General features: G+C 47.8%; 1 protein-coding gene across 1 annotated transcript in view; it reads right to left on the minus strand.

The window, feature by feature from the left end:
* Positions 1–26880, minus strand: part of LOC104273415 (muscleblind-like protein 3) — a gene marked incomplete at its 3' end in the record, with an annotated part of 47646 nt that overhangs the window by 17623 nt on the left and 3143 nt on the right. Inside the window, exon 2 of the mRNA XM_009868752.1 lies at positions 2584–2748. Coding sequence (XP_009867054.1) covers positions 2584–2748 — 165 coding nt within the window. The remainder of the gene's footprint in view (positions 1–2583; positions 2749–26880) is intronic.

Genomic DNA, 26880 nt, shown 5'->3' on the forward strand with positions numbered 1-26880 from the left:
CAGCACCTTCATTAAACAGTCATCATCAGGGTCCTGGCTCTTGGTTCTGTGGGAAGATCAGCTCTTGCTGCATGTCAGTGGTGGTGCCAGAACATCTGGAGGTTAACACTGAGTTGCGAGCTCACAGGCATATTCAATGCCATTTCAGAGTGTGGTGAAAAGCGGCTGTGTGAAGTGCTGCTTTTTTCTCTTGCGTGGTTGATGGGGTTTTGGTTGTTTTTTCGTTCCTTTTTTTTTCTTTTACATGGTAGCTTTTCTGGTGGAAATGCACTTTAAAATGTCTAGGCATTCAGCTATTGTTTGGAGCTATTAAGCATGTTGTTCCAAATCTCATCTCTGGCAAGTATCCCAATTAAGCAGGCATCCCGTTGATCAGCTTTCTGATCACATGAGATTTGTTCTGCTGCTGCATCTGATATAATACTTTCTGCTTTGAAGAATTTCATGTGTAGCCAGATGGAGGCCCCACCCTTCTCATTTACAGAGAAGAAAAAAAAATATCTCAAAGCCTGCTTCCACTGGCAGCATCTTAGGTAAATCAAAGGCAGTTGAAAGAGCAATCTCTTGTTTGTCCTGAAATTGGTGTGGAGCAAGTCGGGCAGCAGAAATTAGACCAAGAGCTCTTTTACTCTGAGCAAAGTGTGGGAAAGCAGGAAGGGAGCAGTCATTGCAGAGCAAACTTTTATTTTTCTTCTTTGTCCACGTCTCCCTCATGGCATAATTTAGAAGCCAGGGACCATTCTTATCAGATAAGGTTACCTCTGAAATGAGAGCACTAAGCAGACAGACTGACAGATTCCATCTCGGGGCCACTTTAAAAGGTAGGAATGAAATTGCAGGAATGAACTGGACCTGCAAGACTGCAAAACAGCAAGATGGGAACTTTCCTAAGAGGAAATCCCAAAGATGTTTTGAATAGCCAGCCAAAGAGTGTCCACTGTGAATTCCCCACAGAGGAAAACCCCAAACAGGAAAGGTTTGCTTTCGGTACAGGACTAGGAAATCAGTGCTACCATTCTGTGGGAATTCAGGATTTCCTTCTGATGTGCACATACTTTCAAACTCCACAAAAAGAGGTGCAAAGATTACAGCAGATTAGACCTTAAGGGGCAGAGCAGCTAAAGACTTTTTACGTTGCCCATTTTCTCTTCTGCTTTACTTTTCCATTTTCTAAATTGGAAGAATAAACAACATTTTCCAAGCTTATACGGCAGGGTGAAGGTAAAGCTGCTAACACACACAGGATGATGAGAGTGAGGGCAAAGGTGGAATAGCCTTCACAAGACAGGAGGAACACACCAGAGCAGGGAAATGCCACAGTGTAGTGGTAGAGCACTATCACAAAAAGACACTGGCAAGCTTTCCCCGATGAAACACAGCTTCATCACAAGCTCTTATAGTCAACAGCACAATAGCCTCCAACAAGGAAGAACCCTTCACCTGTGAGAATAAACCAGAGACACGTGAGCTTTTCAAAGCCAGAGTAACAGATACTGTGTCTGAAGCATCATGTGGGCAGAGAAGCCAGACGCTGTAGGTGGGACCCCAGCAGGTCAAGTGCAGGCTGGTTCACAAATTTGTACACCTTTTTGTCCCAAGGACCCTGTGAGACCTCCTGTGTGGCACAGCACAAGAAACCTCACTCAACAATTGCACATCAGGTACACATTGCCTCAGGAAAGCTATTCAGCCCCAACTTTAAATTGAGAACTCCTAATTAAGCTCTTAGTTAAAAATATGCAGCTTACTTATGGCAGCACCGAGGAGCTGCTTCAAGACCTCTGACATTTCTTAAAATATACATAGTGACAGACTCAAATTCAGTTCGGAAATGCCACTTCCTCCCAGATATACCAATCAGCAGACACAACCTATCCTCTCCCTAGCATAACAGGGTTCTCCAGCCTAAAACCCTGTTTTAATCAACAGGCAAAAGCAAGGACGGGGGGGTGAAGGCTTCCCTGAACTAACTGCTCTCTAAATGCCTCTCTGCCACAGGCTTCCCCCTCCCTACCTGAAGAGAAGCAGATTGTTCCTGCTCTTAGTATACAACAGCAGTACTGTGAAAAACAAGTAACAGGGCCATGACATTAGTACAACTCTCTGATGGGACAATTGCAGTGAAACAGGTCTCCCTCTCAGAGATACAGTATTAAGGTCTGTGTAGGATTCACCTTCCCCAGTTTTACCTCCCGAGTACAATGCATCTAGTCCAAGGAGTCAGTTGGCCTCTTGCCACAACATGGAAGAACTCCAGCATCCTCACCCCCGTGTAAAACAGCGATCCAAAACAGGATCCACTGGAACTGAGCCTCTCAGGACTTTGGGACTGTATGTAAATTAACTGGTCGAATATACACCTGGTGGTTAAAGCCCTTCCACCACTTGATGCCCTGACTCTCACATCTCCTTAGTTACCAAGGGAGAGTCACAGCTTGCAAGAAGATGCAGAGGTAGCACCAGACATCCCTCTGGAAGATGCTGCCCAGCTCTGTGCAGCACACACAACCGCCCGAGGCCAAGCCCAAGCAAACAGAGAAGAAAAGTGGAGCAGCGTCACCCTGGTTCACCGCTGTAACTTACTATGGGCTGTAGCTGCGCGCCTGGTAGCATGAACTGCATCTGCTGAGCAAACATGGCTGCGGCTGTCTTCTGCTGGATCAGGTTGTTGCGTCCATTTATTTCAAGCTGTGTTTTTAAGTGCGGGGGAGGGTGGAGATATTTGCAGTTCTCTCGGGTACATCGGCCCTAAAAAACATAATGAAACAGCATTTCAGTGAATGTAGCACTCAGGGCAGCCAGAAAAGTTTAATTAAGGATTGTTTGGGTAACTGTGACAGCACCATCATCTAGGCGGAGGCAGTTTGGTAGCTACTGTTCTTTTGTGACTTCTCTGCAGCAGTGCAATACTTAGGTGAAGAGAAGAGCAACATGACTTCTCTTGCCATAACACTAACTAAATACTATCAAGCTAACTCCAGAATGTTAGGCTTCCTGATGTTAAAATCATTGCTGTAAAGAAACTAGAATAATCTAACACAAATGCCAATATTTTGAGAAGCTAGTGGCAACAGTTTCAGAAACAACAATAAAAATTCCCTGTTTTCTTATGTAGGATGTTTTTCCCCTCCCTTCCAGACCACTTAACTGGCCCTGACAACCAGACAGCAAGAAAGAAAATTGTCTACACCACTTCCCCAGTTGCGCCAGCTAAAACCTGAAGATGACAGCTCTATAAAGCAGCACTTCTGATCTTCAACATGCATCTACCCTGAGATGCTGAGAACTAGTAGAAACAGGAAGAAAAACTGAAACAATTTCCCCCTTCGTTCATCAAAAGACACCGTATGTGGCATCACTGACTACTTCTCCCCACACCCCCCCCGCCCCTAAACACAAGCCCTGGGGAAGGCAGCGGCTCCTAAAGAGCAAAGGATCATTACTGCTGCAGATCACTTCTAAAGAGAGGAGACCATCGTTTCTAAAAAACAGCTACAAACTGTGCCTTGCATTAATAGCGTTTGCAACTAGACACAGGAAGATAAATACTAATAGTCTACTGAACACAGAAAACTAGTAACAAACTTTGTCATTAAGATGAAATAATTCTTAAAAATAAGAGGCTTTCTCCCCCTTTGTGTACTCTCTCCTTAAAGAACAGAGACATCTAGAATACAATAAGCATAAAGTTACATAAAATGTTTAAGTTTTATAAATGACTTTTATGCAAAAACGGTGAACTTTTTTAAAGAAATAATTCTTTGGAGCCATTCAGAGTCTATTAAAATAAGGCGAGACCCGGGGGCCACAGAGCTGTTACATGGCAGATTAATAATCATTCTCGCAGCCAGCAAAGGAGCAGGACCATCCATTTCCCAGCTTGTCCCAGGCACTCCTGTCAAGGGCTGGACATTGAGTTCTCAGCCTCAATACAATTAAGTTTGCTTTCAAAAAATGCACATTGGGTGACCCTAGGTACCCATTCCCATCAGGGAATGGACTCCTCTCTTATATGGTCCAAGGAGATCAGAGTTAAACACAACTCCTGGCTCCCCATTGTTATTTAGAGGCAAATAATTAAATCCAAGAAGTGATGGGCTAAACCTGCTGGGACAGGAAAAAAAACCACCCACTCGTAGACTTCAGCAGCCTGCCTTTGTGGAATGAAATTCTCTGCCCTATTCCTAGAAGACGCCAGTAGCTCCTGACAACAGCATCTCAAAAAATTAAAAAAAAAATAGTAAAAAAAGGCTTTTTAAGGCTATTGTTTTGGCTTCTCAGCAATCCAACAGCCCCAGATCCCCAGCAAGCAAATTAATTGCTCACAGGCCCCAAGGACGTGAAGCTTCATCACCAGACTACTTTCTTACTTCTGTGCAGAGTGAGGGCAAAACAGCACCACGCAGCTGGCTGGGCCCTACTACAAGGTAAATAATGACATTAATCTGGAAGAAGCAGCTCCAGGTAGGTCTGGGTCATCCTTCTCTTACAGCATCTTTCCAGCTGCATGGGACCAGGTCCAGGTCCCCCCACAGCCCTTGCTGTCAGCTGGGACCCACCAAGAGTCCAGCACTGGGGCTCAGAGCGTATCTGCAGTGTCCCACCTCCCCAGGTCCGGCGGCGCTGCTGAGGTTGCTGCAGACCAGGACAGACCCTGCAGAGCCACGAGCTGTCAGCGGCCAGGCAGCTGCTCTTCTTTAAACCTTCAGAAATTCCTCCTGGTCGAAACTTGGCACAAGTGCTTTGGGTTGGAAAAACAGTAATTTCTACCAAATTTGGAATAAATCTGTGTAGATGTTTCTACACTGCAGGAATGGAGAAGATGAAAAACAGCTACTAGTTTTTGTAAACAATACTTACAGGGCTTCTTCGACTTGGAAAGGACTTTGCTACTCCAACTGAAATTTTACATGTCACTGATACCAGCCACCCCAGCTTGGTGTGGAGCTTTGCTGTACTTTTTCTTCAAAACTGACTTTGTTTAATTCCAACAGGGGGTTCTAAAAACAGAATGCTTTTATTACCAACAAAAAACCCCACTCATACAGCACAAGGCCTTGATCCTGCAGACAGAGCTGTGAGCAGAAACCAGTGCCCACACCGAGTGCTACTGGTTCCAAGAAGGACACGTATTTGCAAAGACCTGAGCTCTGTGCAGGTGCTGCTGCAGAGCAAAGGCTGTGAAGCGCAGCAGGGACGTCAGGCAGCCCTTCTACAGCTCCAGGAAGACTGAATGAATCACTGCTGCACTCGGATTCAAAACCACACCTTCGGTCTCGCTCCTCCTCACCATCACTTTGATCCTGAGCATCATCAGCCACTGCACTTCACCAGGACAGATTAGAAACCAGAGCTGAGACCGGCTGCCCTCTCCAACACTACAGTAGTTCTCCATCCTCAGACAATGAATTTTAGGAAGCGATGATACAACTGAGCGACACAAAATGTTCCAGCTTTAGATATCCAGCTACAAAAACAACTTTCAAGATATCTTGTTCTCAAGTGTTGGGCACCTCCGGAGTATCCTCTGAACTACAGCACGAAGGGTGATCCCTGCTACACCTCCAACACAACACCCACAGTTCTCAGCAACACACACACTCTTCAAAAACCAATTTCAGCTCCACAAGAGCCACCAGAAGGACGTTATTCACTTCTTGGTACCAGTTGAAACACAGCAGGGAAAACAACAGGGAACTGGCAGCAAATCTGCTGTGTGGATACTGGGCTGGGGACAAATAAGGACAACTCCATTTTATACGCAGGCGGCCTAGGAATACCACAGGAGAAAATACAACAGGAGTCAGGCTTCTACATTTCAGGTGAGCATCTTTTTGCTAGAAAGGCACAGTTTTGCTGCAGCGATTAACTGCGGCTCCTGCACATCGAACTCAGCTTAAACACAGGACAGTCCCAGCGCACTGCACAGAGACCTGCTGAGGCACTCTCCAAGCTGAGCGCTGCACCAAAAAGCACCATCCCGGCACCCGCAGTGGGTCGTGGCACGAGTCGGGAAGGGGCCCGGTGCTCAGAGACTGACCCGTGTCAGCGTGTCATGCTGTGAGCCTGCCAGGACCAGCACAGCCATCCTGTTCGAAGTGGAAGAGTCTGTTGCTGCTGATCCAGCATGAGGGCTGACTCCAGGGAAGGCACATTTCCACCCTTTCCCGGGCGGCACGTGAGCCTGCAGCCAGGGAATCACCACCCAGCAACAGACTCTGCTGCTGGCCTTGGTAACGCGCTAAATATAGCTGCATTTTCTGGCTCCTCGTAAAATAGAAGGAGTCTGAAGGACCACATTCGTCAGCTTCTTTGCCAACTACAGCCAGGAGGGAAAAGCATATGGACTGCACTTCCCAAGGCTTGAAAAATGGGTATTAAAAATAAATCATTAAAAGACTTTGTGAGAGTATCTTCTCCCCCTTTCTTCCCACACAATCCCCCACCCTTACAGTAGGCTGCTGGCATGTGACTGACTGTTGCCAACTGAAGTCATGAAGTGATGGTGCATACTGTAAATGGCTGGCATCTGACACTAGCTAACATGACAGCAGCTCGCAGTGCAACAAAGCCAGCTGTTCTGAGTGCAGCACTGAGGGCAACACACTCAAATCCAGCAGAAAAACCTGGATTACACCTGGCTGCTTGGGGTCTGCTGGGCTGCACCTCGTCATCTGCATCCCAGCTCAGAGGGATGCAAATAAGAACACGTTGGGTACTGCACGAGGCTGCATGAACTACCTGGAAGCCTGCTGCACAGAGCTGAACCCTGCTGCTGAAGCAAGGCTTCCAGCACAAGCCCAAGGCTTGCTCCGGTTTGCACCAGTAATGCAGTTCGCTACAGTTTCTTTAATCCTGACCGCCAGCAAGGGGTTCCGGAGCAGACATGTTTCTGATTTTAACAACTGCACTGTACGTCCCGTCAATCGCCAGCGGTTCTCATGAGAAAATCTTTAAGCTTTTCACACACTGGAGGCTGCAGCAGGCTTGTGTCCTGACTGTGCTGTGTTATCCGCAGACACTGATGACATGCACAATGACTGACAGCAAAAAGAATGAAAAGAGACCAGGCAGGAAAGGATTTCCATGTTTTGCACAAACCCAGGCACCAAAACACAGCTTGTCTACATAACTTTTCCCTGCATGAAGCAGCACATTTCCAGCACTCCCCCCAAGAGGAACTCAGTGGGGAGGCACACTCCGAGATGGGCTGGCCCTGCTTACTCAGTGCCTGCTGCTGGAGCGCTCAGGCACGAAACGCTCGCTGCCTTCCAACCCACTCAGCACCCGCACACACAGGCTGGGGATCCTCCCTCCTGCCAGAGCTCTGCACGGCTCCCACACGTGTAACTCACCCTCGGCCACCACGGTGCCTGCACCCCAGCATCCGGAGGGCAGGCAGAGACCAGGCTGCAGAACTGCCCACAAAGCCTGAACTGTCACGCAGCACCGGGAGGCAGAAAGGGTTCGTCCCTGTGCCCATGTGGCACAGCTGAGAACACGTGCTGCTCCGTATCTACCCCTACTGCCATCTGCTAAGAAGAGAGTTAGATCTCATAATGCCCAAGCTCCAAGTCCTCTGCCCATTCTACAGGGACCTGCAGCTTCAGAGGGATCCTTCCAGGAAAGGAAACCTCCCGCATGTTGGGAGCACTGGCTATGCACCGCCCCAACTCAAGTGGTTCCTGCCTTCCACAGTTTGTCTCTAAGCAATTTGCTCCAGGGCTGAGCAACCGGCACACTGGCAGGGTCGCATGGCTCATCCTGCCACCTCTAATCCTGCATCACGCCCCTCTTTGCACACAGGTAGAGAGCTGTGCTGGGGCGAGGTGACCGTCCATCTCACTGCTGGACTTAACATCGGCTCAGAAACAACTGAGTTGAAAGTACAACCTTGCAAGCTCCCCCGAACACCGACCCTGGCACAGAACATCAGATAACTCCTCCTTAAGAGCAACGCTCTTCTCCTCGCAGTGCTGGAGCAGCTCACTTTTACAGAGAGGTTCTTAAGTGCAGTTATGTACAAAGCACTCCTCAAATGTGCTCTCCTGGAAGCCTGTTAGCCCATCTACAAGGAGTCTAAAAAGCAGGTCTGGAAGGATTTAGAGAAGTGACACGTCACCCCTAGGCCTACACAGATCAACTTCACCTATTTTCTTTGTACTACTACTTGTGCATTTCCAAGACAAGGGACTCCAACACATTCTCGCCACAGCTTTAAAGCTCTTCTTGATCCTCAACTGCAGTTTTGTTTCTCCTGCAACCGAAGCCTAAAACTTCTCTTACCCCGGAGGGCCAGAACAAGAATTATTCCCTTCCTCTTTGAGAAAGGGCCCATACTTAAAGGCTGCAGTCACACTTATTCCCCTTGCTCAAACCACTCTGCTCTGGACTATGCAAACCATGGTCTTTCAGCTTCAGGAGCCAGTGAGCCTGCACCCCTGGCGCCGTGTGTGCTGGCACAGGGCACCGCGTTCCAGCTATCCCCTCACCAGAGCTCTGCCGGTGACACTGCTGCGTACGCGTTCCCGCACAACATTTTCTTTCCTTATAAGAGTGTTAACATTTTTCATTCGCTCTCAACAAGCCTCTTCCAGTACTGCTGCCTACCTAGCTATGCTGTACCCTGTATCATGCAGCTGTTTCACTGAAATCCAGTATTTTGTACTGCTTTTATTGACCATTTTTACGGCCATTTTTCAAACCTGTCAAGATTATCTGCAACTCCATACCTGGCATCTGTAGTTCCTCCCAGCTCAGAGAACTCTACCAATTTAACAAGCATATTCTCTCTATTCCATCACTCAAGTCATCAGAACTAAACCAAACCAAACAGTCTTGTGCAGCACTTCCTTCCAGGCTGCCACTGAACTCAAGTTTTCCAGGCTGTTGTGGGTAAGTCACATAAAAGTTTCTCCTGTGCTTTGTTCTTTGTCTTGTTTGGAAACTGGTTTGTGCCACAAAGACTCCCAAACATAATGCTGGCACTTCATCCTCCCTATCCCTCTGAAACAACTCATCTAGAAGGTTTCCCAGTTCTACTGCTTTTTGTGCTCCTCTCTGGACACCTGGAGGGATGCCGGAGAGTTAGTGCTCTGCGCCCTTCCTGTGCCAGCACTCCGACCTGCCATCAAGCACGCATTTGTATACAATGCCCAGTACAAGGAATCTGGTGGCCTGAAGTTACTCGTAAGAGCAATAAAAAAAAAATACAGCACAGCTAGTTCCTGACATTTTTCAAATGCAAGTGTAACACCCATTTACAGAGAGCCCAAAGACTGCTGCTATGGTGTGGATCCTGCTGTGAACGGATCACAGCTGAAAAGAAAAAGCAAAATGTATCTTCTAGTTAGCATCACCAGATGGAAATCAGCGCTGGAGGGAAGGGAAGCAATGTAGACTTCCGATCACGCGGAATTTTCAATTTCAATGTACGGGGACAAAACCGCTACAGTTAAGGTTAACCTGGTACCTTCCTGGTACGGATGATACAGACCCTGTGAAATTCATGCTCTAGCTAGGAATGAGTAAAATCCATGAATATAAAATTTGCTGGAAACGAGATTTAAACAGCCCATAGAAAGCACAAACCACAGTTTTACATGTGTCTAGGATAAGCTTTGCCTAACTTCTTTGAACTTCCCACCTCTGGGTCCAAAGAGCCACCATCCTGAGCCTGCACTGACAAATAAGCAAATTGCTAAGAATACCTCAGGTGTTATTTTGGCACAACTCAGTTCCCTTGCAGTTGCTCAAGAAATCTCTTCAGATTTTACGCTCTTCTGATGCTCTGAGCTGCAACGGCAGCATGTCAGCTCTGACCTGGGGCTGCTCAGGTGAACAGGGACATGCCTTTTATTGGGGTACAGAGGACAAGAGTCAGACCTGCTTTTCCACACAGCTTCAGTAGAAAAACCTGAATATCTATTGCAAGTTCCCAGGGTTATTGATGCTCCCAGCACTCTCAAGGCAGCCCCAGCTTGTCACTGAAACATGGCTTCAATGAACCAGGTCAAGCCCTTTCTGAGCAAGCTTAGACTTGATTTTGACTGAAATGAGTGAACCTTGATGTTTTGCATGATTTCAAATGAAAGCAGGTGACATTCAGCAACTATGACAAGAGTTTTGGGCCCTTTTGAACTGAGAGCTGAAAGCAAAGCTGAGTGGCGTGTGCAAGGCAGCTAGAACACCCTTAGAGCAAATGGAGCAGATGTGTTGTGCTTGCCCTGCTCTGCCCCAGTCTGCTCAGTTGTTCTCTCCCTGCAGCTGCCAGGCAGTGCTCTGAGAGGCCAACCAGTAGGTAAGCAAGTTGGTAGGTATTGGGGCTTAAAAAAGCTGTATTCCTCTGCAACTTCAAAAAACAGGTCAGACAAACACAGACCCTTTAGTTCAGGTTAGGGTCTAACTCACTTCACGTCCAGCGGGCTGTAAAAATGCAGAAGGAATGAGAAACAGAGCCAAAACCCCCGGCTATAGGACACTGGTGCTGCTCTTCAGCCTCTCGCTCTCATCCTGACTGCTCTGCTCGGATATTTTTGCTTTGCAGGGAGATGGAAGGAAGTACAGGAGGAAGAAAAACATCAGCATCATTTTTGCAAATGTATTCAAGTCCAGCCAAAAGCTGCCAACAGCCAGCTGAGGGGACTGCTGAACAAACATGGTAACACCTCCATCTCTTTGTCATTCTGGCCTTTGCCAACCCCTGTCACAGACACAAACCAGGGCTGAAGAGGCTGTGCCGCTGTGTGCCACTGGCTCAGGGGAATATGCTGTGCTGAAGCCCTCTTCACCACAGGACTGAAAATCCAGCTGGCCCTGGCCACCAGACACACACCCGCTGTGGCGCGTGGCCAAGTTCACAGGGCTTTACTCACCTACTGTACAACTGGACAGGTCTCCATTAACGGGCATTACAGGAGGAACAGCAGCACTTTCCCCAAGCAGGGGACATGCCTTCCATCGTGTGGCACCATTTAGCAGGCAAACAATTTCACTAGTATATTAAAAAAAACACCTTGAGTTATACTGAGCACATAACATTGCCTCACTCACAGCAGGGTAAGAGACAGTCATCAGATGCAAAATGCTGGGAACAAGCAGATGCACAGCACGGACAAATCCTACCGCAGGTGCCAGTCCTTTCAAAGAGCGTGTATGAAACAGCAAAGCACTTGGACAGGGGGGGTCCCAAGATCAGATGCACTCTGCTGGGATTCAAACACGCTTATCTAGGACTCGCTTACAAAGTCCGCAGCCTCAAAACGTTTGTCAAAGTCGGTTTTGTAACACGACTCAAACCAGAGCGGGAGAGAAAAACAAAGCAGAGACAGCAGCGTTTCTACATCCTCATCTCCCTTTTCGGTGTCACCTTAACCAGTGACAGTTACTCGCAGCTATTGCCAAGAACTTCAAACCACTGACTGCAGCAGGCAAATCCAGCTCCATACAGAAAGGATGGCTCGTTAGCAGGGAGCTCAAGTATTTAAGCAAGTACTATCACCCCACCATTTCAAAATTTTAATTAGAAACAGGGGGAGACATGAAACTACTGTATTCCAGTAGACTCTAAGCAGCCATGGGCCCCAGCCTGAACTCCCAAATCCTCATTCACCTGGCAATTAGGGAAGCCGAGAGCTGCTGTGAGTGAAGTTTTACTTTTGCACATTGCTGAATACAGCAATGTTCTGCTGCATTTCCCCAGGACAGCACAAAGAGGTCGTGGCTGTCCTCCTGCTTTCATGCAGGATTTTCATTCCAAGCTGTTTGTTATACTTGAAGGTTCTTACAAACTGTGAGCAGTTATTTTGTTGAGGAAAAGCCCTGTAGCTCCTTCATTATATTTTTACATCTTGACAACTCTTTCCAGCTCTGTTCTCCTGCCAAGCTCTCTTCATTCAGGCCAATGGTATGCTCTGTTATGCTCAATGAAAAACGTGTATTGATTTTAATGTTTTTGGTTTGCAGAACATTTTTGCTTGCTCCAAGCAATGGACAGTGTTTACCAAGTCCAAGAAACATATATTAAAAGAGTACAGCACTGTCAAAGTATATTTTTCATGAGCTGTAGAGCCACAGAGCAGAAAAACATGTTTATCTGAGAGATTACTATTTGCAGTGAACAGTAATCTCACTCCACAAAAAGAGAGGAATAAACACTTCACTGAGCTCTTTTCTTTTGTATCCACTGATAACATTTTGATTAGGCTATGTTTTGTGAACCGTATCAGTCTGTTACCACCACACATTTGAAATGAGGTTAAACCAGAACAGATTATCATCAATTTAGAGTTTCTGAGCTGCTAATTTTTTATGTGTTCCAAGTATTCTTCCACTACTCTCCCAGGTTCAGGAATTTTAAAAGCACAATAAAGTAAGTTTCTTTAATACATTATTAAATACAGGCTCTCTTCAAGCAAAATAAGCTTTTACAGACCTCCCTGGCCACAGACCTGCTCAAGCAACTGATCGATAACAATTACGAAGGAAGGCATTTAGCACCCTGTAAAGAGAGCGCATTTAGGAGCACGTTTAGCCCTGGGATCACTGCATGTATTTAGAGTAGGACAAGAAGCAAGTGACATCCTGCAATGTTAATATTCCTGTGGGTGAATGTTTCAGTGTGGGACTATTGGTAAGTAAAGAAATCAATTCTACCTGGAAGATAGAAATACTGGCATGTCATTGATTTTTCTACTGTAATAAATTCAGTCTCTGGAACAATATTGCACAAGTACTGTATTAAAAAAAAAATCAAATAACACACCACAAAACCCCACGGAAAAACAAACAACCCCAAACTTCTAATATGCCTTCCACCTTTTGTCTCCCTCAGCTCTGTCCCTCCTGATTGCTATTATACCAGGCCAGCTTTTGAAAATACCAAATGCAGTTTCTCCTGTCCCTTAAACCACGTTTTCGTTGCAAATCCCATAATCCAATTCTACAACTTTCACCGGCTGATTGAATCTGTCAAGGTCATATGGAAAGTTGATGCTTCTGACCTTCCTCTACCTACAATGTCTGTTGAATATTACAATTGCAGCAGGCAAACCACACGTAGACAGAACCAAGCAAAGTACATTAAAGCCCAAGAGAACAAATGTTAAAGCACTGTGTTCATGAATACAAATATCGGACGTGTGACCACCTCTGGCAGCCTCGCTCCTTGAGTTTACACAAGGGAGAAGGCAAACAGGGAAGCGCAGAGACTGATAACTATGTGCATGACCCAAACCCTCTCTCCTGTCCTGTGGAGGGCAAAGCCATGCTCAGAAAACCTCACTCTTGCTGTGTTTTAGAGAACAAAATGAAACTGCAAATAAAGAGATTTGTGGGTGGCTGGTGTTGGGTTGTTTTTTTTACAGAACTTGGCAGAATATAACAATTTACCAACTGAGGATTAGCCCAATTTTTGTTTGTGTTGTTGCTTTGCTCAGAAAGCAACAGCTTAATGGGCATAAACAGATTCCTGGTTTTCAAAAAATAATGAAAAAAAGTTTGGTTTTTTTTAAATAATTCCATCTGGGCTGACAATTCCCAGGGAGACTCTTCAGTCTGGAAAAAATAACTCTGCAGGATGTGCTTCAGCCTCAGCTACAGAGGGGCTGCCAGGGGGTAACGCAGCAGCGCCCGAGCAGGGAAGGATGCTGGCTACACTCCTCTGAGCACGCCGACTGCTCCTGCCGGGGCACTCCATGGCACTGCCAGCCTGGCTTCCCACCCTGCGGCTGCAAACACCACAACATGTCACAACAGGACACAACAGCCCCTCTGTGCATTAACTTAAGCCACCAAAGGAGGTGACTGTAGGGGAGAGGGCAGGTACAAGAGGGTGACACCCTCAGTTGCCACTGCAAGCCAAAATTTGCTCCCAGGCGTCCGTCAGAGCCCGGGGGTCTGAGGCTCCAAGGCAGAGATCACCTTTCTGCTCTTGATCCACCCAACAGGAGAGAGGCAGAGAGCAGAGCCAGCTCCCACCCACCCCTCACCCTGACCACTGATGTCCCCAGCTCCTCTCTGTCCCATGGCCTGGCTCCCTTCAGCGCTCTCCATTCGTCTCTTCCCTGCTGCACATCGAAGACCACCTCTCCGGCCACCTTCTGCCATAGAGGTGGCTGCAGTGAGGTTCATCAACAACCAAGCTTTGTGCTCATGCTCCTGTTTTAGCTGGACATGCCAGGTAGATTAGTATATAGCACCCCACGTCCCCTCTGCTCCAGCTTAATGGAGAAGCTACCAGACTCCCAGAAGGGCTGAGCGAGTGTCACCAACGCCACATGCTCTCAACTTTGCTCCAAGCAAGGACGCCAAGTCTTTCTGGTCCACGTCAGTCCTCAGATTTCATGTCCATGGTATAATGAACTTACTGCTGGTCAGAGGATTAAAGGTGCAGATATAAAAAGCACCTTCTTGCTGCCTGCTAAGCACAGCAGGCCAAGACCACACATCTCACGTGAGCGCTGGCTTCCAAAGAGGGCATCCAGGCCAAGCAACACTGAATCACAGCACTCCTTCATCTAGGAGGCAGCAAGGCTTGAACAGAAAGGAAGGAAGAAAAGCAAAGAAAAAAACAAACAAAAAGAAAAAGAAAGCTTGCCTTCCCCTAGGCAAATATGCCACCTCAGTTAGCTTTCGTGGATTGATCTATTTTATCACGTTGTCTATTACAGTCAGTAACATATGCACATTTAAGTTGCAAAGGGGATTTTTCTCTTAACAAAACACCTTCCAAAGTGCTCTTTAAGAAGTGCCTACCGCTAGAAAGCAGATACGTGACAGATCTTTGCTACCATCTCAAGTGAAAGGGAAGTTAAGACAGAGTAAATGTTTGTGAGGACTTGAGTCCACAGAGCAGTGCAGTAAAGCTGCAGTAGCAACAGGACAGGCCTTTTTCCATGGAGGTAAACACGACGGGCTTGCAACGCTGAAGATAAAGCCCTGCCATCTCCACGAGCAAAAACAGAATTTGGCAGTAACAGTTCCGGGCTGAAACAATGAGACCTATTTAACTGCAGCAGTTCATATGCACTAGTCACAAGTACCATGCAAGCCACCAGCATTAAGAGACGGGATGCCAAATTCTGTGCCTATATCTGTAAACTTTTTAATTTATGATGGATTTATTGAAAGAGCCTCAGCCAGAGCAAAGCTTCCGTCCTAATCATAACACTCTTCAAAGACCTCTTCAAACACTCAAACACTCTTCAAACACTCTTCAAAGCCCCCCAAGTCTGTCATCCAGTCTCGTGAGGGTCTGTACAGATTCACACTCCCTACCTTGCTCAGCTGAAGCAGATCCCTGTTCCTGTCCCCAGCTGAGAACAGTCACTTAATAAACCCTTCCCAGAACACAATAAGTCAACATGGAGGCTGCAAGGCAGCCAGGTCAAGGAGGTTTTCTGCTCACCCTGTACTCCACGCTGACCTACAGACCCAGAATTAAAAATCACCCCAGTCATGTAAAGCTCAAAGACCCCAAACCTCGTACAAGCGGTCCATTTTCTTCACACGATGCCAGGAACAGGGATTAACTGACTGGCTGTTGTAGAAACCATGATTGCAGACGTTGAAAGGTTCATTCCTTGTAGCCACTGATTAGATCTATTCCCTCTCCTGTAACCACAGCTGTAGAACAGGACACTGAAAAGGCTGTAGGACCTTATTGCATTGCCTGGATATACCTGCTTTCTCCTGTGGGATACAACTTTTGCCCTGCCAGAAATCCTGACCTAAATTCTCCTCTGAGTGGCACTGGTGTAAGTGCCAGGAAGCTAAAAAAGGAACGTGTCGTGTGTGTCTCTGCGTGCATGTGAGTGCATGCATGTGTGTCCTTCTGTCCATCTGTCCCAGAAGACCAACAGGAATGGAACTGATCAAAGCTTTTGTTTTATTTGCTTGGGGTCTTCTTGGAGTTTGTGTTTTTAATAACTGCCAGATTCACTTATTTAAGTTTCAGAGCACAAGAGAAAAGCTGGCAGAGGCAGAAGCAACTAAAGCATATCCATGTGGACACACGTGCTTCAGTCACGAAAATAAAACTGATCAAATTACACTGGGCTTTGTCTGCCCTTTTCGTATTACTGCTCTGTTTTCCAAACTCCTGTCCTCAACTTCTATTCTGAGCTGCTTATCCTTGTCCTGGTCACCAGAGCAGTACAGATCACCCAATGCCCAACCTTTCTGCAGACAAGGAGGAATGCAAGGATTAGCTTTTAAAGGCTGTTTTCCATTAGAAAGCATTCTCGACAACACGACTTCCTTAGGCAGGCAGGCAAACACCTGACCTCAGGTATTCTGCTTCTGCCACTGACAAGAGATACCTTTCAGACACAGCACAATCCCTTCTTAAAAGGGCAGCAAGAAAAAGACCTTTTGCTACCCTGATCAGGTACAGCCAGGATGAGCCAGCTGCAATCCAAACATCTGTTTTGCTTTTAGGTGAGAGGGGCCCATAGCACATCGGGCTAGGAGAGAGTTTTTCTGCAAGAAAGTGACCTTTCCCGAGGACGCCTGCAGCCTCTCCAGCCACGTGAGAGGAGTAGCTGCAAAGAAGCTCCAGTGTCATTAGCAAGTCTGGAATGAAGCACAACCGGTGCAACATGAGCGAACACCCCGTCAGTGAACACCCCAACACCTGGCTGGAAAAAATGCTCTCACTCACTTAAACAGACACAGACGGACTTCTGACAGGGCCCCAGCAGAAATCCCTGTGCAAACTCTCGTGCAAGTGCCTCTGATAAAAAGAAAGAAGGAATATTAAGGAAAGTGCTAAGACTTTTCCTTTGCCTGGGCTAAGCCCTGAATGGATGTTTAAAATCATTCTCTGAGAATTAGCAGAACCAAAACTACAACAATAAAAATTTTCAGCTGTGTCCTAGCTAATGTGAGCTCTATTCTGAGTAAAGACTTCTAAAGATTTTACATTACCGTAGACTCTTCAAAAAACCCATGCAGAGAAATACAAAACAGCAACAATGAAAATCCTCTTAATTCAATCTGTGCTCTATCGCACAAGGCCACAGCAGGGGATTTTTGGCTGTGGGAATACAAATACTCATCAATGCTACAGCTCCAATTACTACCCAAACACACAGAATGAGATGGTCCCAGCCTGAAGAGTTTTCAGTCTAAATACACCAGACTCGGTGGCAAAACCCCAGGTGGTTAGGGAAAGCCTCAGCAACACCTAGACCACTCGCCAGACAATCCACACTGGACTGCTGCTGCTGCAGCCGTGGGTGTGACGTTCCTGGTGCTTTCCAAGCTGCTGCCTCCCGGCAGGTCCCAGCAGCCCATCCTTCCCATCTCTGCTCACTAGCTAAAAGCAATCCTGCCCATTTGCTTCTCAGCCCCAAGGGATGTTCTTGCTCCCTCAACGCTCCCAACCAAAGCGCAAGAGCAGTTTGAGCGGGCTCTGGTGACAGAAGCATGATGCGGAGCTGGCAGGGAGGCTGTGCTGGAGCTGCAGGGTGACCCGTGCCGGGCAGCAGATGCCGATAGAGCCGACAGTGATGGGTGGTGGGGTCCTTGCTGCATCCCTGAGCTCCCTCATCGTGCACGAGAGTGCCTTGGGGAGCTGTTCTGCTCCTCCCCGGAGTCACCCCCACCTCCTTCCCTCCTGGTCTCTCTCTCTTCAAGTTTGGTGAAGGCCTCAGACATCCCTGTTCTGCTTTTGTCAACCCTGACTGCTCTCCTGCTCTGAGCACCTCCGAATCCCTCAGCCCACCTGCCCTGCTCCAGCTCCCACCCTGGAGCACACCATGGAGGCTTTGCAGGCAACATGATTGACACAAGCAGGGAACCAAAGTCTGTGGGGAGGAAACCATGCTGATTACTTCTTCATGTGCAAGTGCATCAGATGCAACAAGAAATAAAAACAACTGCTGAAGCAACAGGAGTGGCAGAGGGCAGGAGACTTCCTGGCTTGCTTTGTTCAGTCCCTGCAGACACCACACCTAACGACAGGGACTGAGAGGACAAGGGCGCTGCAGGAGGGCTTGGGGACAAATGAGCCCAGAGGGGAGGAGGAAACAGAGCAGAAAGGAGAAACAGGGTATAAGGCTGCAAGTCTTGCGCCACAGGAGCAAGATTTGGGAGGGCTCCTGTAGAAAGCACCAGGTGCATCTTTAATGCCTTCCTCTATTGCATTTGAGAAGTGACGCTCCCTCCAAAGACTCTCTGGCTTGGAGATGCACTGTTTTATGAAACAAGATTCCCTCACAGAGAAGAAAGAGCTTTTCCTCCTACCACTGACTTTGAACATCCCCACCTCTGTCATATCTAGATAACCTTCCAAGCCCTCCTTAAAGGTGCATCTACATGTCTGGCTTTCAACTCCTCGCTGCCCTGGCTACTCAGGTGCTACTGCATGGGATGAAACGTCCAACCCTGCAAGGCTCTCACTTCCTCCTGCCAAACTCATCCAGCACTTGTATCCGCAGCAAAAGGGACCCCGGGAGCAGAGCCCAAGCACTGCACGCAGCACAGCACTGCGCAAAGTGACAAAGCAGGATCAAGCATCACTTAATGGCAACAAAGCAAGCTTTACTTACACTCTGATCCTTCAGGAGCTGACAGCAAGTGGAAGAAACACTGGTCAGCGGGATCAGCCAACACGCTTGGGATTACACGCTGAGGTTTTGTTTTCAAACTTTGCTTGGTTGTGGCAGGGCTCTTTAGGGACCTAATCTCCGTGTGACTGTTCCCAGCACCAGCCGTGCCCCTGCGGATAATAAGGACTTAGGGAAGCACTGTCTAATGACGGCTGCGCTCTTGGGCAGGCTGGCTGCAGCTCTGCTGTGCCCCCTCTGCCCCCAGCCATCTCCTCCACCCTAGATACTCCATGCTTCCCCAGCTGCCCGTCTGTCTGAGAGCTGTTTTTTCTCAGTAAGAACCCAGAGTTGTTCATTCAAAGCAGAAGGAGATGACAGAGTTAAAGCAGCACGGTTTGGGTTAACGGCTTAAATCCCCATCAGAATCTGGTGGGGGTACAGCTGGGCACAGATGTGGGCATCACTAATACAACTCAGCTGATCCCAGCACCACTGTCTGTAGTGGTTGGTTGGGGGCTTCTTTAGATACCTCTGCAGGGATGACCAGCTAGAAGTGCGTGCTATGTTAATGGAGAGTATGTTCAGGTAAGTATGTTCAGAGGCACAATAAAACTCAATGCACCCCACTAACCACTCATCTGACTGGGCAGTGCCTTGTGAAACCATATTCATTCTGCAGGACTAGCTAAACTGCTGCTGGCTCCCATTCTTGGGACTGTTAATTAGAGCGGAATTTGTTCCCACTTTTTAATGGTGCTCTCTGAACCTCTCTCTGTGAGGGGCAGGGGCGAGCAGCGTTCCCAGCATCCGTACAGCCAGGGCGCTGGGCTGTGGGTCTTTCTACTGCGCATCCAGATGAACACACAAAACAGCTCATTTTAAACATCTACATTCCGCTGGTGTAAGAGAAAACTCCCCCAGAGCGCAGGCTGCCACCTTTCAAACAAGGTCAGACACCCACCTCCTCCCCCACCGCCAATGACCTTATTAGCACTGATCAGGGTTCTAATAATATCCCACACTGTAAGCAGGCCATCTGCCATAACATTTCAGTGCAAACTTAGGGAATTTGCTTGGTTTGAGTACTCTCATGTCCCAGAAAGCGAATTGTCCCCTCTCAGGAATATGCACCTTCCCCACAGCTTTAAGCTAAATGTTGCAGAAAGCTTTCAGCTTTCCAGCTCAGAGTTCAAGCAGGTGGAGAAGAGCAGAGAGCCAGGCCCAAGCGCTGGCTTCACACAGAGGAGGCAAAAATGAGGAGCTAGAGTTTAAAAATCCATCACTCCAGCATCAACTGGAGTCTCCAACTCCAACTCCTCTGATGGTGTGGACACCAAGTAACCACGTCACTGAAGCCCAAAACCAAGGCAGATGTTCCGAGAGCCAGAAGTAAAGCACCAAGGCTCCTGGGAGCAGAGATGAGCATCACATTTGAGCATTGTACTTTCTACTGTGTGGACAGCAGAGAGATTTTACTACCCTAGTGTTTTAGCTGAACATTTTCACTGCCATTACAGGAGAAAGGACTTTCGTAACAGATAGGCTAGCTTGCAGAAGAACTAAGCGTGTTTGATAGCTATTCATTTAGAAGGAGGCAGGGTTTGAAATGCTTACTCAGTTAGGACACCTGTCTAAAACACACAGAGTCTTGTTACTACAGTAGCTCAGCTCCACTCAGCCTTCAAAGACATTTTCTTTGTACTGCTCCTGTGAGGTCAAAAAGTGCAATTAGGCACAGAGACTGACATTAAAGCACTTTAAAGCAGCCTGCACCATCACAAGGCTTTTGGTTTTCCAAATCCTTAGCCTTTCCTCTAATCAAAAGGCCATCATCAGACATGGCATGAGAGTCTACATGGGGCAAGGAAGAGAGGGTCAGTGCCTGTCCCTTTGCTGTTTCACGAACAGCAATAAAACAACATTAATAAGCCATAAGTAAAATTGTGCCTGTATGGGACAATATTTGCCAAAGAGCCTCAAAGTATTTATTTTAATACCAGCATAAGAACATCTATAAGGGAATATTTTCAAAGATCTCAGTTCCTGACTCAAAAATCTAACCACTTACTTAAATGCTCTGTGGGAGATGTCAGATGATGGGCTCTCCAGAAAGCCTGGTATATCTTTTTTGTATTTGTTTTAATGCTTCCTAACAGCTCAATTACATAAACGCATGTTACTGCACCCTCCTTCAGAGGGGTGAACCAAGTGGCAGAAAACTATTGTCAGCAAAGGGATTACATCAGACTGATGCTATAGCGCAGAAGAAATCCACCAACTCCACAGACTCATTCAGAGTCGTTCTCCTCAAAGGCATCTTCCACTGCCTTTCCCCCACCTGGCTTGGCTGGGCTAATGCAACCACGAGCAAGAGAAGTAGCTGGGTAGCTTCAGTGACACAGCAGCAGGAGAGGACACCATAGCCAAGCAAGGCTCAATGTTTACAAGGATCTCTCGACAGGGACTTGTAGGTTTGGGGCGTCTACTTAAATTCCAGCATTAGCTACTGCTAGAGATCAGGGCTGAAGATGTAAAGCTTGAACCTCCTTCCCCAGGTGGGCTCTTGCAGTGCCACAGCTTGCAATACGGCATCTGCTGAGGTGCCAGAGCTCACTGTACAAAATAGACCCCTCTGTGCTGCCTTGGTCAACTTCTGACCCCCAGCCAGGCAAGGGCAAATGCAAGTGCTGCCACAGCTCACTAGCTGGGCTTTAGCACCCATCTCCCTCTTCCCAGTGCCGAGGAAAGCCTTGAAAAAAAATCCGGGGTCACGGGCACCGAGCGTGTGCTTGCAGATCCAAGCAGACTTGGCAGGATGGCAAGCTCCAAGTGTGTGTGCTGAGCCTGTGCAAAGAAACTCTCGCAAGCTCAAAAGCCAAGGGTGGCAGAGGAAGCGACCACAGGCAGCTCTCGCCCTCTGAAGAATGGCCGAGAAGACCACTTCCCTCTCTCAGAACCCAATGGAACAGCTCACTTCAGCACAAGGAGCTTTTTGCTGCCCACAGGCATCCTACAGTGCTTAAAATCCAGCTTAAGTATTTCACAGAACTGGAACCTCAGTCTGGAGGGCTTTCGCCTTAAAAAAGGAAAGTAAGCCTCAAGAGCAGGAGGTGGCATGCCACGGCCTGTGCAACACCGCAATATGCCCATAAAAGGTTTCAAACTGTACCTTAAGTGCACACAGCAGCTCAGAAGGGTTTAGAGTCACATCCCAAAAGAATTTCTTTCCTGCTTTTTTAGGCAAGTGTGAGCAGCAGTCAGCACTTTACCATCATCTTCCCAACCAGAAAACCCGGGTTACTCTTGGCCGACATTAATAATGTAAATGCTGTTGGCTTTATTCTTTGGGGATGGTGGTTTGCTCATGCCACAAAGAGAGGACCAGGGCAGTGTGAGTTGCAAACAGGAGCGGAGGCCCTGCATTGCCAGGGCTGGCTGGCGAGGAGGAAAGAGGCAAGGCTGGCGGGACAACCCCACTGCTGAATTTGCTTGGCCTGTTTCCCTTAAGAGGCTGGCTTCCAAAGTGTGGTCTCTGGACAAATTTGTGGTCCCAACACGGTCAAGGGAAAATGCATGCAAGTCTGAGGCCTAAGAAAGAGCTGTCATAAATTCACTAACTGCAGGAAGAAGGAAAAGAAGGACAGTGGTTCTGTGCTTGCCCCTTGCACTAGTAGGGCCTCCCAATGCACCAGCCTGCACCTCTGCCAGCCGCTTGAACCCGACCCAGGGACACCACACACGGGATGGACATCCCCAGGCACTGGGGCTTCTGCTCCTATGCAGATACGTGGGGTCAGGAGGTCCAGCGCACAGATGGTACACTCCGTGTTCAGAAATAAAAGACCTTTAGAAGACATTTCTCCAAACACAAGGCCAGAGTTGGTGTTACCCTGTGACCACCACAGAGAGGAGATCCATTCAGCATTCCCCTGAGGAGTCAAAGTTCGGCCTCACCCCAGCCCGGGCTGCCCACCCCTCAGGCACTCTGAGAGGGCTGCCAGGACACTCCGTGGGAAGGAAGAAGAGTCCCAGTGACTCCACACGGCAGCACAGGACAGGAGCCAAGGACGACCAGGGTCCCTCCCCACCACCAACGCTTTGATACTCCTCAGGCCAAAGCCACACCAGGGGCAAGAAGACTGTCTTGGAGACTCTCATGTCCAGGCCTGGCTTCAGCAATGCCACACGAGAGTCACGTTGCCTCGTGTCATCAAAGGACTCAGATGGGGACAGTGCAAGAGATCCACCAGAGGTGGGAGAGGATGGTGGGAAGAGACCTACTCCTCTCCACAGGAAAACATGTCAGGCAGGGAGAAAAAGTGTTCAGAAGTGACTTTAACTTTTATCAATATTAACTGATGACTGTGTTCACACCGACCAATCCTGTAGAGCTTTAGATGGGGAAAGTGACACAGATACTTAGATCTACTGAGTACCCACTGCAAAGCAACTGCCCAACAGCATCTAACCACCCCCCGCAGGAGTGAGGGCCTGAGGTCTGTTAAACGGGCCAATCTCGCGTATGAGGGACTGACACACTCAGGAGGAAGTTGTCCAAGTCTAATCAGTAAAGAAAATATGAACTCCAAGTGTTCAACCATTACTACAAGCAGTAGTGCAGACAGCTTTGGCAAGTATTTCATCCAAGACAATTGCCTGCAAGCTTCCTCACAGACTCTACACATCCACCTCTGTACTCACGGCAGCAAGCTCTGTACTGACCGACTGGCAGTGAACAGTGTGGCCCCTCCAGCTCATATTTCCAGGAGCCCCCAAGAAATATTTTGTGCTGGGATGGGTCTCATTTCTCTCAGTTTCCATCAGAGCTACACAGTACTTCCAGAACTTCCTCCGCTCTTCACAGAATCACAGAATTCTTGGAGTTGGAAGGGACCTCTAGAGATCATAGAATCATAGAACAATTCAGGTTGGAAAAGACCCCTGGGATAATCGAGTCCAACCATTAACCCTACACTATCATCTAGTCCAATTCCCATGCTAAAGCAGGATTGCCCAGAGCACATCACACAGGATTGTATCCAGGCGGGTTTTGAAAGTCTCCAAAGACAGAGACTCCACAACCTCCCTGGGCAGCTGTTCCAGTGCTCTGTCACCCTCCCAGTAAAGAAAGTCTTCCTCATATTTAAGTGAAACTGCCTGTGTTTCAGCTTGTGCCCACTGCCCCTTGTCCTGTCATTGGGCACTATTGAAAAGAGTCTGGCTCCACCCTCCCTGCATCCACCCTGCAGATATTTATAGACACTGATTCCAGCAATGAGTTCAGAAGGGAGCATCCCTCCAGGTAGCACCAGGACCAGACTATGCACTAAGAAACCTAGAGACATCCCACCTTTCTCGCCACGTTACCCCTGGACAACACACATCCTTGGAAATGTAAGGCCAAGACAAACTGCTCCCTGCTGAGGCTGCTCAGCTGCGGGACACAATAGAGGTAAGGACAGGGCCAACCTCCCTCCATAGCACACCTCAAAAATCACCTGCTTGCTCTAAAGAGAGACAAGGAATCCCTGCCAAGGACTCCGCCTTGCATGTCTGCAAATGGCTGGCAACAAACAAGACCTTCCTGCCCCTCGCTGCCTATTGCTGTCCCTGCAGCAAAGTCACCAGGTGACACCACCCTGTTTCTAGTCACATGTGTTCACCACCCAGCGCCTCTGCACAGAGCCAGGACCAAAGCAACTTGAGCTCAGATGCTGGCCTTCGTATTCGGCACCTACAGTGCTCTGTCCTCCTGCCAACCCTGCTGCAGAGGCAGTAACCTGCAACAGAGAAGCAAGGGGGCAGCTCAGGGCAGCAACCCTTAAATCACGATATCAAGATTCATCAGTGCTCATCTGTCATGGGTCAGCTGTCAAAAAGTCACAGATAAATGGAGTGAGGCTGCTGGGACATCAGAGACACCCATGGATAACGCTAAATAAATCAAACACACTCTGTACAGACCTCTGTCTTACTGAAAGAGCAGTTAAGCAGATTAAAGCAACAAGGCCTGCCTTTCCCTGGGAAGTTGAACATGCCCAGGGAGGTCACACACCATCCAAGTAACCAGCGTGACCCCAACGGGGAGCATCTGCAGCCCGGACAGCGGGGCAGGCCTGGGAGATGCTCAGCTGCAGGTTCCACCAGGTGAGCTTCTCCATCCGAAGGCTCCAGTGCCCAGCAGTGCCAAAAACCTTCCGGAGACACCGCAGAGAGTACACGCAGCACGTGTGGCAACTGAATTAAGCTGTGAAAACACGGGGCTTGTCGTAACCCTTAGACAAGAAGGGATCAGGCCTAAATATTTTTTCCTCCATGAGCTCTTCCATTCTTCTTGAAGTACCACTCTAAGAGAAACACAATAGTAACAGTTCTTGCAGATAAAATTGAGTCTAAATTGATTTTTTTCCCCCACTTATGATGTGCTTTAAGACACATGAGCATCCAGGCAAGACAGAAAAGCTCCTGCAAATCTACCTTTCATTACCAAATGCTGTCGCCAGCCAGTTAAGTGCCTTAATGGCCAACGGAAAAGTGAAAGTTTCTCACAAAGGTGACTTGGCTCAATACTGTTCATCTGCTTTATTTGCATCTCCATTACACTGAGCTCAGACACGCAGTCAGTGTCTCTCCAAAAATATCTCTATTGCTTTGTTTGCTTTCTTCCTCCTCCATAAAAGTGCAACCATATGCTAAGTTTAGTGGGTGTTTTTAGTTGTTTCCCAGTTTGGAGTTTATGTAAATTTTTTTTAAAAAGAGATTTGATTGCAAACTAGTAACAGTCAAATAATTCTAGTGAAGTCAGCATAACACAGGTACATATTAGCATTAAAACTATATGGAAGAGCCTCAGGTTCACCAGTTTCAAGATCATATGGTACGTTTACTGCCCAAGTACAGTGAACTTTTTAGATTGCTGAGGAATTTTAAATATTATTACCACACGATAACATGTCTTTTAGAAAACAGACAGTTTAGAAAAATTCAACTCCTAATTTTATGCCTGTTCACAGACAACTCGCAATTTTTTTTATATAGAACTGCTTTGAAACACGCGATAGCTTAAGAATGTTTCTGAATCAGATCTCCTAAAATCAAAATTCATACCCCTGAAATTTTCACCACACTATTTTCTCTCAAAACACTATTCCAGTCTTTGATTTGGAAAAAAAAAGTAAAAAAGCGAACAACATCTCACAAAGCTGGGCTTGTAAATTTTTTTTTTAAAACCATGAGTTCACAGCACAGATATTTAAACTGTGAACTGTATAAATCAAAGTCCCTGTGAACACTTCGTGAGCCTCACCCACATATTTTTATGTAATACGGTGCTATCTCCTAATGCTCCGTCTCTCAGCTTGCTGCTCCATTTGTGTTTCTAGTGACCAAAAAAGATGCGTTTTTCCTTCCTGACATCTTCAGAAACTGAAGAACACAACTAACGATGTGCTGGCCAGTGAATTAAGAATTGGAGAGGCTCATACCATGCCCGCCTGATCCAGCCTGAATAGGAAGGTTAATGATCTGATGAGCGCTTGCAGCCAGCCCACCCCAGCGCCACGACGAGCCTTTGTGCGAATCGCCACGAGCCAGCAAACCGTGTCCTGACCCTTGCAAAGAGCCCCAGCTCTGCACGGCACAGCGCACACCAAGCCTGGGAGAGAAGCCGATGAACGAAGCCAAAGGCCACGTGGGATGACAGCACACTTCGATGACAGCGCACTTCGCCCCTTCACTCAGAACGCCGCCGAGGTACCCGCAGAGCACTGGCCGCTGCCCAGCAGCCCGGTGGTCATTTCTGGAGCAGGGGTGGCCCAGCAGCGAGTGGCTCTTGTGCCTCTGGACTGCCTTGCATCAAGCAGTGCAGCTTGCCCTTCCATTCACACAAATTAATTCAGAAAACCCTGTTCTTCCAGAGTAACAAGGGGGAAAGCACGAGTAGAAAGTGAGAGCTCTCTTGGCATCCAATTCAAATCTGTGAACAGCTTCTCACAAGCAACTATTTTTAAGTTTCATATCAATCTGCTTGAGAAATTTTCCTTCTGCTGCCTACAAATGTGCAAACTCCCCCTTCAAAGAACCACAGCTCAGGATAGCAAGATCCGGCCCTGCACCTCCAACCTAGCCAAGACCCAGCATGTCTGAAGCACTGCACAACCACACAACCCTCCTGCAGAGTGTGCCCTGGTGAGCCCCACTCAAGGATCAGTGAAGCTTCCCCCAAAACCTTCAGGAATCCTCTGTGCTCTTCCCAAGCTTACAGGTAGCACACATTCACCCACGAAACAGCCCACATGGAGGACTGAGGCATTCTCCCGGAAGCATTCCT

Source organism: Apaloderma vittatum, unplaced genomic scaffold (genome assembly GCF_000703405.1).
Source record: "Apaloderma vittatum isolate BGI_N311 unplaced genomic scaffold, ASM70340v1 scaffold12594, whole genome shotgun sequence".
Taxonomy (NCBI): Eukaryota; Metazoa; Chordata; class Aves; order Trogoniformes; family Trogonidae; genus Apaloderma; species Apaloderma vittatum.